At 35.3% G+C, this 13,681-nt stretch overlaps 1 protein-coding gene across 2 annotated transcripts; it reads right to left on the reverse strand.

Moving 5' to 3' along the window:
* Positions 1-702: 702 nt before the first annotated feature.
* On the reverse strand, positions 703-5,720 carry LOC310717428 (cysteinyl leukotriene receptor 1-like). 2 transcript variants are annotated; one of them, XM_083525382.1, is made up of 2 exons: positions 5,604-5,720; positions 703-3,175 (listed from the first exon to the last, which is right to left on the reverse strand). In XM_083525382.1, the coding sequence occupies exon 2, from the start codon at positions 3,160-3,162 to the stop codon at positions 2,080-2,082; it is 1,083 nt and encodes a 360-aa protein (XP_083381508.1). In that variant the 5' UTR covers positions 3,163-3,175; positions 5,604-5,720; the 3' UTR covers positions 703-2,079. The 2 variants fall into 2 exon arrangements, with proteins under 2 accessions (XP_083381508.1, XP_083381509.1); XM_083525383.1 differs by lacking the exon at positions 5,604-5,720 and adding an exon at positions 3,908-3,987.
* Between the last annotated feature and the right edge of the window lie 7,961 nt (positions 5,721-13,681).

Here is a 13,681-nt window from a genome sequence, read left to right on the forward strand (position 1 = left end):
ATACACAATACTCAAGTTTGCACTATAATAACCATTGCATATGTTGCACTCACTATATATAATAGCCTTCTTTTTGCACTCTCCATATCATTTTGCACGTGCATATACCTTTTCATAAACAATTTATACAATATCTTCCACATTGTATGTAATCACCTCTCAGTGTACTGTTTATTTATGTCTCCGTTTACTTTTTATTTACATTCATGTTGCTTATTTCAAATTGTTAATTAATCTGTCATTATTTATAGGTATCATATATCATAGTCTTAACAACTTGCCTTGTACAATGACAGAAAAGTTGATTATAATCTTATCTAATCTAATCTGCATTCGCAACCAGATTCTGCATAGGTTCCAACCTAGTGGGGCAGCAAGCGGGTTTCCAGGATTTACTGGTCCTACTAACCTGGGTATGAACTTGTGTCTAGACCAGAGAACAGAAATTAAATTAAATTAAAAAAGCTGCCCACATATTGTGTTAGCAGGTAAAAATGTGTGGCTTAACTCAACCCAAAATGCCTCAAAGAACATTGCTTATCATCCAATATTGTTTTTTTTCACCCCATAGCTAACCTGTTATGCATTGATAACCAATAAAAGGTTTTTTTTGCCACATAGACTATTTATCCAAGAATATATCACTCGTTTTTATAGAAAAAAAAAAGTTTAAATTCACTCATTAAATTTGTGATAGTAAAGACAAAGGGTATTTATGTTATCTGACTATAATAGGTTAATATTAGAACATATATCCAAACTAAATTGCTTGTATTATCTTTTTTATTTATTAATTAATATTATTAACCATAGCGAATTCTGTTGTGTTACGGCTCAAAAAAGACCTGCACAGATTTATGTTGGGAAAGAGGTAACAAGTCATTTCTTTTTTACATAATCAAACTTAATTTTGCACATGAACATGTTAAATGGCATGAACAACAGCATGTTTTTTAACATTGAACAATGACAACATAATTTGTGTCTGTTTGTGCACATGTGTTCAAAATAACATTTTTTAATTTAAATGAGACACATTTCTTAGTAAATTAAAATACTATTTTCTGGGATAACATTAGTACAAGCCTTATATTCCATGCTTTTTCAATGAAATTCAAAACAAATCAGAACACATTTTCAAAGAGGCTTGTTTGAAAAAAAAAAAAAAACGTCTTTGTTCTTGGCAGGCGGAAGACACACATCTTTAAGATATCAGTCATGGAATGTGGTACCATGTGCCCTGCCATGTGTACTTTGTTAATCTTTTGATATAACTAAAGCAGGCTTTGTGAATACATTCACAGGCTCACTGATGTCCAGCAAAGTGTGCTTACAAAATAAAAATTCAGTTTAACTACTGATCGCCTCAGGGTCCTGAACCGAGATATACAGTGATCAAAAGACTTCTTAGAAAACCTGCTTATACATCAAATCAAAATGAGCAGTCGATGCAGATTTTAGAAGCCAGTCTGCCTAAAGACACTGTCAGATCATGAAGTTGATAAACTACTAAAGGTTTTTTTTCTAGTTATTACTGCCTGTCTAGTGGAACACATAGCACAAGTATCCATTTGCTTTACAATTTTGATTGCTCTCTGCTCACTTTCTATCTCTGCTGCTTTTTACAATTCTTGACTTTTCTCTTATTGAGTCTAAAGGACATAAATCAGCTGTAATTAGACATCTGAAGCATGTCTGTGTATTCAAAGCCCCAAGCAAGAAAAAGATCTTAATATATCTGGCAGTCATATTTACATTTACATTCATGGCATTTGGCAGAGACGCTGATCCAAAATGACGTACAATGATCTTATTTATACAACTGAGCACTTGAGGGTTAAGGGTGTTGCTCAAGGACCCAACATTAGAAACTTGTTGATTTATGGATTTGAATTTAATGACCTTTCGAGTCCAACATCTTAACTATTGTGCATTCTGATTCCTTGAGTTACTGGACTACCCATAGCATATTTAAACAGCCTTCCACTTTCTTGATTGAAGAGTTACAGGTTCCTGGTTTTCCTGAAGTACTGGTGTCACTCAGAACAATGATCTCTAACCTAATGGTTTGTAGAGCAATTAAACAGTAATGTTGTTATTCTGACAGGGTGTCAGCTCCAAAAAGGGAGCTTGGTCCCTGTCTGTGGTATTTGGGCCTCTACCTAATGAGTGCTGCAAATCATTTGGAGACAAACTGCTATTCTCAAGTGCAAAAGAAATGTTTACACCAGTAATGAACTTATTCATCACCTGTATGAAGCCGTGGCCCACGAAAAGAAAGAGGAGCGGATCTAGGCAGCTGTTCATGGCAGCAAAACACAGCGTCACCACTACAGATTTCTGCAAGGTGGCCAGCAACTGGCAGGGCGTTGACTTCTGGTGCATCATATAGTAGATGTGCAGAGTGCGCTGGATGTGGTAGGGGAGGAAACAAATACAAAATATCAAAAGCACCAAGCAGATCAGAGCCACATCCCGTTGTCTTTGGCCAGCCCGGATCCTCATGATATGTCTGATCATGAGGGAGTAGGAAATCAATACCACTGTTAGTGGTAGCAAAAAGCAGATCACCAACACCACCAGATTTAGATGATACAACAAAACCCAGGAGTCATTTCCTTCTGGCTCCAGACATCCCACTGCCTGCATGCTGAACCCAGAGGTTATTCCAAGGTATAAAATATTTCCCCCAACCACAAAGACCCAGATTCCCCAGCACAGGAAGCGAGCCCATCTGCAAGCCTCGCTGTTCTGGAGCCGAACTCGACCTGCTAGTACCAGGTAGCGGCACAAGCTCAGGGCGGTCAGAAAGAAGATACTGCAATACATGCTGATGTAAAATAAGAAGGTGGAGAAACGGCATGCGAGGTTCACATTTGTAACCCAGGAAGAAGATTCTTGCATGCCCGGTAAGTTGCTAAAGTAAAAGACAATCCGTATAGGCAATGTAAGGATGAAGATGAGGTCTGACACAGCGAGGTGTATAAGGAAGATGGTAGAGAGACGATTCTTCACAGAGAGCTTGCAGAAGACGTACAGAGCACCCACATTGCCCAGGAGACCAAAAATAAAGACCAGGCTGAAAACCACAGTGTAGGTGGTGAATTTGTATTCGTCTGAGACGTTGCATTTGCGATCTTGAAAGATTGTGTTGTTCTCCATTGCTCATCAGATCCTGCAAAGCAGAGTCATGAAAATAAAGTAAGATTGCATTGGAAGTTTCACAATATGTTTAGGTAAGTATTAGGAATAAGGAATTAAATACAACTGAGCATGCTGTTATAAGACCACAGTGGGGTGATGTGATGCCATGTACTGGAGTTGCTTTTACCACCATAAATTTGATTGTTTTCCAGTAACAGCATAAAGAGCTGTACCCAGAGACCTCAAACATGCTTTACAAAAAAGCCTTTCATGTGAAGTGCTGGCTGTATTTTTGAGGTTTTTGGAAGGCAGCACTATATACATACAAATATCCTATATATCCAACACAATATTAAAACCAAAGTTGAAGTCACCTGTGGCCACCAAAACATCTCTGTCCCATTGAGGTATTCATTTACAGCATTTGGCAGATGCACTTAAAATTGTGAGTTAAGTAGCTGTGGGCCCAGCAGTGGCCACTTGGTGAAGCTAGGATTTCAATTTGTGACCTTTCGATCCAGAGTCGCAATGCCATTACCGATGAGCTACCACCCTCCCAGTTAACATCCTATTCAACTACGAGGGACAAGAACTTTTGGCACCAAAACATCAGAGAAGATCCCCTTAGACCTATAAGTTGTAAACTGGGGCCTATATGGGTCAGATATGATTGTACATCAAACCCCACCAAAAATTCCAAACAAGAAAACATTCAAGAAAACCATCCTGTATCCTTCAAAGAGACCAATGTTTAAGGGAATACCTTTGCCATAGTACAAGATGTGCTCTTGGTGTGCAACAACGTTTAGGTAGATGGTACCTCTCAAAGTAACTTCCACATGAATGTCATGACCTAAAGTTTCAAACATTATAATGTCACTAAAAGTATGTCTTCTTCTTATAGTCCACCCTGGTGCCATTGTTTTCCCAGGTAAGTGAAACATATGCATCTAGCCACCAAAAATGATCATATCCGACCACTTTTTTCCATTGACTCAAGTTTTATTGCTAATGTGTTAATCGTGGGTACTTATGTTGGTGGACAGAGGTCAGCATGGGCATTTTGACCAATCTGTGTGACATTATGTGTTTTGACACCTGTCTATCATAACTAGCATTATATGATCAAAATACTTCCAGAAATGGAATGAGAAAAAAATGTTTAGAAAAAAATTCTTAAAATGTCCATTTCAGACTGTGTGACCAACATTATATTTAGATGACTTTTGCAAATAAATAAATAAATTACATATAGTGGCTTATTTATCATTAAGGTTTGTAGGTTCAGTACGTGATGTTCGACACGATAAGATTAACTTCTGCCAATTTTTTTTTCTTCCGTTTGTAACATCTTGAAATGTTATCATACATAAATCATGAACACAGTCTCATACACAAAGGGGTAACTTAGTTTCTTAGTTTAGTTTCTGTGGTTAGTGTGGTTAGGGTAAAATCGAGCTGACATAAGCAGGCAAATCATTCTGATTACTTTCTAGTTTCTAGTATAGTTCAAATCAAATCCACCATTAAAAAGTGTGAACGAGTAGAAAACACAATGTTTTAAGATAAAATAAAATATTTTGAAGTTTGTTCTAATCTGCTAATCAGATAGGTAAAGTGTGCCAATTTCAGGTATAACCTCACTGGGATGTTTCAGCATGTGACTTGCCTGTGCTCACCACATAAACATTCAATTCCTCATTCGAAACAGTTATGACAGAGACTTAAACTTGTCATTAAATAAAGACAAACACTAAGAAGAGACACAAATTTTACCCAAAGGAATGTTAAAAGGAATGTAAAATTTATGTAGGCAACTAGTCAGCTAGTCAGAATGCTATAAAGTGATCGTGGCTGAAAAAAAGAAAAAAATATAAAAAATGCAGAAAAAATAATATCTTTAAATCAAATCTAGCAACAACAATTCTTATTTAGTTTATTTCTTATTTAATTTAAACTTATTTAGTTCGAGTTTGAAGTAGCAAGTCCATAAGAAAGAACCTCAAATTCACACAATGATTTGATAGTAATTGATATTGTTTTCAATCTTCAATCTTTCAATTAAAGTTTGCAAATACATCAAGATTAGGACATTAGGACTTTGTCCAATTTCTCACAACTTACATTTTTCTTTTTTTTAAAACAAGCAAAATCACTATTACACCTCTAGTTTCAAGATAAATTAGTAGCTATGGACTTCAGTGTTTTAAACATTAATCAGACAATTACGTCACAAGGAAGCATTTATATTATGTGTAAATATTTATTTTAAGCAAAACATTACCCTTTGTACAATGATAGTGCATTTATTTTTTCCAGAAATTGTCTAATCCTTATTATCACATCACGGCCCAAATGTGCATTTTCCAAACCACTGCTTTAAAAAACTATATATTTAAAAGCTGGTATATAAAAAATGTGAAAGAAAAAAAGAAGAAAGTTTTGTGAAAGTAATTTACCTCAGTAGATGCCTTAGTTTCCTGTCTGTTTGCCTGTGAACTTGTGTAGTAACTGATGATTTCTTTCAGTTGATAATTGAACTTCTATCTTGATATCTGCAGCATGCATATGCACCTACACAAAGGAAATGGTGTTCTGCTCAGATAAAGTGCTCAATGCAAAATCAAAGCCCACCAATTGTAGTACAAACTACAGGCTTGAACATAGCACCAAAATAAGATAAGATATAAGAATTTGTCTGCTCCCTTATAGAATTATGTAATTTTTCCTAAACATACAAATTTCCTATGCAGTGTGTTAACAAAGAGATTTAGCACAGAGAATGTGAGAACATTGACATATCTTGTTTAAGATCTAAAATCAGGTCTTCTAGAGCTTTTATAATTACATAGCAAAATATCTATTTTTCTAGTGTCATCAGATATATTCTATATGGTTGAATATAATTGCTAGCCCAATGTTAACTAACTTGATAGAAACAAATAAACAAACTAACTAAATAAATACCCTCAGCTGGATAGATTTGATGGTTTAACAGGAGTGAATTTCTGGCTAGTTCTAGATTCCTTTCTGGTTGATCAGGCTGGTTCAAATATTGAAATATTAGTAAAGTACACTTCTAGTAACTGCTAGTAAGCTAGCTACAGAAACATCAGACTAACCTTTGTGTGGTGTGTTATTTAAACTACAGTCGTAGCCAGGCTGGCTTGAACAGATTTTGTTTTAATTGAAAAATTGTTCCACAATTTGTAGACAGTCTTTCACAGATTGGTGGAGCTCTGCCCTTTTTTTCTTCTGAGAGACTTTGCCTCACTAAGACTCACTTACTGATGTGTTGTCAAATAACCTAATTAGTTGCAAATTTCTCACACCGTTTCTTTTTATTAACACAATTTTTTTAGACTTTTGTTGCCTCAGTTTAAACATTTGATATGTTTTCTATGTTCAATTGTGATTAAAATATGGATTAATGAGCATATACAGTGTCCCAAATCTTTTGGAATTGGGGTTGTAGGTCACAAACTCAAGTGATGTGTTCCCCCAAGAAAACAATAACAACCTCTGTTCTAAACATAGTCTGTGTAATACAATGAAACTATCTGTCCATTATCATAATGCATTATAACATATATATGGTCATCATAATATGCATTATCATATGTATTATAAGATATACAGTCCTCAGCCAAAAAAAAAAAAGTTTTAAAGCCTTTATTCCACAAGCTGTCTGAAAGTATGCTGTGGTATCTGGCACCAAGATGTTAGCAGCAGATCCTTTTAATTGTAAAGTTGGCCTCCGTGGATAAGACATGTTTGTCCAGGCACACAGCTCGTGGTCTGACACCTTTTCATCGAAACCTGTATAAACATTTTCAGAAATTTGTGCTACAGTCAGTCTTCTGTGGGATTGTAGGAAACTGTATGTTCACTTGCTGCCCAAGTTATCAAATCACTTGACATCACCAGTCATTAGTTTTAATGTTATGTCTGATCAATATATACAGTGTGTGTGTGTATACTGTATATACAGAATATTTGCATGTATGTTATGTAACCAGACTGCAGATATATGCAAATATATGATCACCAACCTTATAATGTGAGACTTCTTACAAACTATGAAGCATAATCTCAATTTCTTTCTGATGAAGAGCATGGGAACATAAGCAAATGCAGATTAGAGCAGATTTTGTTTGATAACTGTAAAAGCAGGATGCTGAACATATCAGATAAAAATGTATGATGCAGAGAGGTTATGTTGGTTACTTGCATTAAAAGTGCATCAGCAAAAGATAACTTTCATCTCTAAAGGCTGGTTTAATCAGTCACACAACAAGACTGGACGAATGCTTTGGCTGGATATTCGTGGCTTGTTAAATCTAAAGTGATTGTATACGTATGTAGAATTTATTTAATATATATTATATTAAATATATATATATATATATTTATGCCCATTTAAAAAAAAAGGTTTCAGACGCAGGGTTGGATGAAGTACTGAGAGATTAGCCTTAGATGAAATCGATGTTACTAAGGAAGTGGAAGTATGAAGCTGAAAATACTTTTAAATAAATAAGATGCTACTTTTACATCTAGTCAAACACAAAAAAAAAAATTTTGTAAACTAATCAAATGAAGCAATTGCACATGTCAAAAATACAAAGTTAAAACTTTTGTTTAGTACAGAAATCCTTCCTTGCCTACAATCAAAATGCTAATTAATAGAAAGTAATATGCTCTTTAGACAAAACAAAATCTAGATATAATCTGACTTACTGCCTAGCCAGTTATGCTAACTACTGGTATTGCCTCCAGTCTGATCTGACAACATATTATAAGCTGTTAAATACAGCATTTAGCATTACAGTTTTCTCAGTTGCTTTGGAGCATTTCTCGAATCATTCTTAATATTTGCAAACCATTAAGTGCATTTCTAAGAACAATTTGTACAAACAGCACGACACAATGCCCACAAACACCTGTACTTTCCTCACAATCCATAGTCTGTCTCTCAAAAGAAAGTATTTGTGTCAGTGAACAAACATTTCAATGACATCAGAATAATTGTTAATATTTACAAACACAATAGACGAAATGTTCAGTCATGTTGTCAGTATGACATCACATGGTTTCAGTATTTCCTGATGTAAACTACTATTTGAATTACAATGATTTAAAGTTATCTGAATTTCTTCTGTGCGGCATCTCTGAATTTCAAAAGCAGAAATTTACACAACTGTATGTGGGATATTGATAGCAGGAGACTTTTACTGTACTGTAATAGTGTTTGTTCATTTCCTGGTTGTTCATCCACTCTCCTTTATTAGTGAAATTCAAGATTCATTCAAGACTTGTTCACCAAAAAGAAATTTAAGATTGTCAGATTATGACAACTGGTTTAACCATTATATATAAAACATGTATAATAATTTGGATGAACATGACAAACAATTGATAATGTAGAAAACAGCAGACACTTGTACACAATCAAGTAAATGAATGTACTAAAGCATTCGCAGATCCTTCCAAGTAGTTTTAAGGAATTTCCTTTCTGATCTGAGAAACTTTAACAAATGATTGGTAATATGGTACAATTAAATAGAGAGCTGACTTTATGAGTAATATCTGCATTCACTATGCAGAAAATGCTTATATGCTTAAAAGAAGCCTAGTTTTAGATAAAACTATACATACAGTCGGGTCTAAGGCCCACACTGAAATTCAGTGGTTTTAGAAACCTTTAAATATGCAAAACAAAAAACGCATGGAGAGAAACCTAAAGAAAAATGTCTACCCTCCCACAGCAGTTTGGTTCTCCTCCATTTATGTAAAACCTGCATGCTTGTTTAAAGCTGTCTCATAGCTTCAAAAGGAAACCTAATCCACTTCAACATGTTTCTCACATGAATATTTGACAGACAGTTTGCTGGGTTTGTGCTGTCATGAGAAATGAGGCAAAAAAAAAAAAGCCATTGTGGGTTTTGTTTTATTCAAGAGCTCAACATGTCAGACTCGATGACATTTTCAATTTAAAGGATATTATGCATTCTTAGCATGTGTTTTTGCTTATACAATGCAGCAGTTATTACAGTTACAGTACAACTGGGAGAGTGATGGAGTGGTAGGTAGTGTTTACTGTCTTACTGCTTTAGGATTTCTATTCATAACCTGAGCTCATGTTAATGACTTTGCAGGGTTTTGTGTTTTTCTCTCTCTCTCTCTCTCTCTCTCTCTCTCTCTCTCTCTCTCTCTCTCTCTCTCTCTCTCTCTCTCTCTCTCTCTCTCTCTCTCTCTCTCTCTCTCTCTCTCTCTCTCTCTCTCTCTCTCTCTCTCTCTGAAGGTGCTCAGCTTGAATAGTTTCGATTTCTTCCAACAAATGCATGCTGATAAGTAGAAAGTCTAAATGTATTGCTAGTTTTAAGTAAGGATTTTCCTAAATATATTTGCCTTGTGCACTAATTTCAATTTCCAACAAAGTAACATTTTTCCAAATACCAACTCCTTAAGCACTTATATACATTCAGGGCGACTTACATCTGTATCATTTTTACAACTGAGAAATTGACCCTTGTTTGAAGGCCCCAACAGTGGCAGTTAGGTGGATTTGCTAAGCACTTTTTTAGTTAAACTTTTCTAACATGGGAAAGTATTGAGTTCTTTTTCATTTGCATGGTGAATTGACAGTAAATTCAGGTAAGAAAATAAAGAAAGCGAGGCCCGGTTTAGTGCGAACTCCAGCGAATGACTGGTTTTGTAGACGTTTCCGCAACTTTAAGGGTCTCTATAAATATTGTGAACCTAAAAGGTGCATGAAATAAACAGTAATAAATATACAGCGTTTGTAAGCTTAGTGAAAGCTTCAGAATGTGCTGCTATGGGAACATCTAGCATGACATTAAATATGCTAGTGATATCTGATGTCTGATTATAAAACCAAGCCAACCATGTGACTGCGTGCTGAGATAAAGAACGTAATGCTAATGCTAATCTTCTTCTTCTTTCAGCTGCTCCCATTAGGGGTCGCCACAGCGGATCATCAGTCTCCATACCACCCTGTCCTCTACATCTGCCTCTTTCACACCAACTACCTGCATGTCTTCCCTCACCACATCCATAAACCTCCTCCTTGGCCTTCCTCTTTTCCTCCTACCTGGTGGCTCCATCCTCAGCATTATTCTACCAATTTAACTCATCTCTCTCCTCTGCACATGTCTAAACCATCTCAATCTCACCTCCCTCACTGGTCACCAAAACGTCCTACATGGGATGTCCCTCTAATAAACTCATTTCTAATCTTGTCCATCGTCATCACTCTCAATGAAAACCTCAACATCTTCAGCTCTGCTACCTCCAGCTCCACCTTCTGTCTTTTACTCAATGCCACTGTCTCTAATCCATACAACATCGCAGGTCTCACCACAGTCCTATAAACTTTTCCTTTCATTCTTGCAGATACTCTTCTATCACAAATCACTCCTGTAATGCTAATGCTAATCTGATTCAAATTACAAGCACTGCTGCTTCAAAACCACCAGGGGGCATTACAAGTCCACCAAATTCAGTCTCTCTTCACAAAATGGGTCAACGGTGCGTTTTAATCTCATATATCAGACAACAAATTCTCAACTAATGACAAAACCCCAGTCTGGTGTTAACCATTAAATAAAGGAACTAGTGCAGACAAGCCAAACGTCAGCTTCGTCGGTAGTTCTCGTTCCTGAAGTATCAATCCAGTTTAAACACAACCTCCTCTGGTGCTATGAGTGTTGGGAAAGATTCTTGGACTGTATTTTCAGTGCCACGTAGTCCGTCCAGGTAAAATTACACAGCCATCATGCTATTTTTTTCCTTTCTCTAGACATAAGTGCTATTTACACAAATGGTCCTTTTTAAATGTTTTAAAAGATATTTTTAGGCCAAACCATAATGGGAGATGGAGGAAATTTGGGTTGAATCCAAAAGCATTCAGATGTGCCATTAATTGAGAGAGCAATATAAAAAATGTAAAATAAATAAATAATTGAGGACATGTTTATGGACATTTTTGCTTTCTTTATAAGTATAGTTTGACCACTGTCTTGAAATTAGTGACAAAAGATATTAAATGCAGTAAAGGGAAAGCAAATAATAGAAAGCGATGGCATTCTGTCAATTTTAGTGCCGTTTTATGTTTTGGATCTGATGCATTTCAGTGTTTATTATTATTTATTTCTTTAATTATGATCCAATGTTGGTTCACAAAATGAAGCACACCAACAGTACAGTAAAAAAAAATGATTACACATTAGAACAAAGTGTATCACATTGAGTATGTTTTTCATGACACACTTAATAGGTTGCAATATTAGTAAAAATAAATCTTAATACAATCCTAAAATTAGAAATATAATACCAGACTAGTATACCATTATAACAATATAAATTTTTTTGTTGCCAATTACTTTAAAATGCTGCAACAGTTTCCAAACTGAAAATGTAAAAAAATGTTGAAATGTTTGAAAGTTATAGTGTTACAGTGATAAAATGCTTATTTTTAGGTTTATTGGATGGTGCTGTTATTGGGTGTTTCAAGGACCATGATATAATCCCAGTTGGTACCTAGATTGTAGCTAGTAGTGTGCTAATGGAACAGGCGGTTGTAGGGGTGTTAAATAGTCGCTGAATGCTGTTTGAATTTATTTAAGTTTAGCTGGTTAAAGAAACTTTAGAATTTTTATTTAGCGAGACATACTATACAAACAAATGTGACTGATGTGTGACATCTGGTTTTAAAATAATTGTCAGTTGTACTGTTTTTGTTGGGGTTTTTTTTTCCTCACATGAGCTCATTTAGCTCTATATTCACAGCTGCTCTGAGGAAAACTCCATTTCCCAAAATGCTCAGCCAAACCACAAACTTCTAATTGCAGCCACCTGTTCTCAATCAGCACACTGCACATAAATAACCCAGCTGGAGCTACAATCTCTCTTGTACGCAGCCTTTTGTAGTTTGCGCACACGGTTTTTTCCCTGTGTTAGTTTTTGTTTATCGTGTTCCGCATAACCTTGTGAAATCACCTGCAAGCTCGTCTGTATATCAACTTTATGATTTTTTTATAACTCTTTAAACATCTACTTCAGCAAAACTATTTTAATATTGAAAAAAATGAATAAATTGCAGTACCTCATCAATGAATTCTAGAATTTGATTTTTTTTTTTTCTGTAGGAGCCATTGATAGATTTCATTGATATTATTTATTATATATTGTTATTTTCTAATAAAACATTTTTTTAAGTTAATTTTTGCATTTTTTTTATCTTTTTTGAAAGTGTGCCCTCTATAGGTCATGGTGCTTGTGCATTACATAACACAATAATATAATACACAGGACTCAACATTACCAAGCCAAGTTTGTTCGTTGAAAACATCAGTTGATTTTCTATTCATTTTTGGAAATAGGAAATATTTATTGGCTATAGAACATTGTTCTCTTAACATGTGTGCATGATTAGACCAGCATTTTTCAGGACATTGCTGAGACGACGCGGACCTCATGAATGGTCTCCAAAAAAAATCCACATCTCACTTCGTGATTTCTTTACTGTGGAGCTACGAAAAAGAGGTGGTGTACGGGACAAAGGCTCACACATTGGAGGACTTGGAGGCATGGAATGGATTCAGGAGGTTCTCAGGAATATCCAAACAACTTCCTTCAGAAGACTGACTGTGCATTCCAGTCCTGGCGTTTGAGGAAACAGGTTGACGCCACTGATGCCTACGGTGAAATGTAAAGATTTACTTTAATTTTCCTATGTTCTTTTTTGTAAGCAGATGCTTGTGTGATGTATTTTGAAGGAGCCTCCAGTGGCAGTGAAATGACAAGCAGCCTTTTAAACTAATTCTGTTTTTTTTTTTTTTTTTGCAAAAGAGGGGAAAAAATTGATTAGGAAGAGAAGTGTAATTTAAAGCTGCAATCAAAGGAAACATTGATTTGAAAAATTACGTAAAAAATGTTGTCCCTTTATAATTAATTGAAACAAATTTGTATATAAGAAATAAAACACTTTCTGTTGGTCAACTTTTGGGTTTACAACAATAACTCATCCTTGTTTCGAGGCTACATCACTATACCTGCCTTTTTTTTTATATATATATATATTTAAATAATACATGTATATAAAAGGCCATCTTGTCTAAAAGCTAATTCAAGCATCAAAGCTAATTAATGACACCTCCTGATCCTTGTTCAGACTCTGTCCTAATGAACTCGGATGGAGAAGTGGTAATGGCTTAGCCATTTTCAGCTGATCAATTATTAATTTTCTCCTCACGTCCTTGCACTTTCTAGAGATTTGATTATTTTCTCTGATAATCTCGCCAGAATTTTATAGCAAGAGGACATGTCATAAACAACAGCAAAGAATGATCCTTATAGAGAACCCAAAAAGGAAATGTCAGGGAGAAGTGTAAAAGAGATGGAGGGATGTGTAAAAAGAAATGAACCAAATCATAGGAAAAATGAAGGAAAAGCTTTATATTGCATATTCATCCGGAAAAGTACGCTATTAATATTACAGAAGACATTTATGAAATTA

Source organism: Silurus aristotelis (assembly GCF_946808225.1).
Source record: "Silurus aristotelis genome assembly, chromosome: 22".
NCBI classification, from domain to species: domain Eukaryota; kingdom Metazoa; phylum Chordata; class Actinopteri; order Siluriformes; family Siluridae; genus Silurus; species Silurus aristotelis.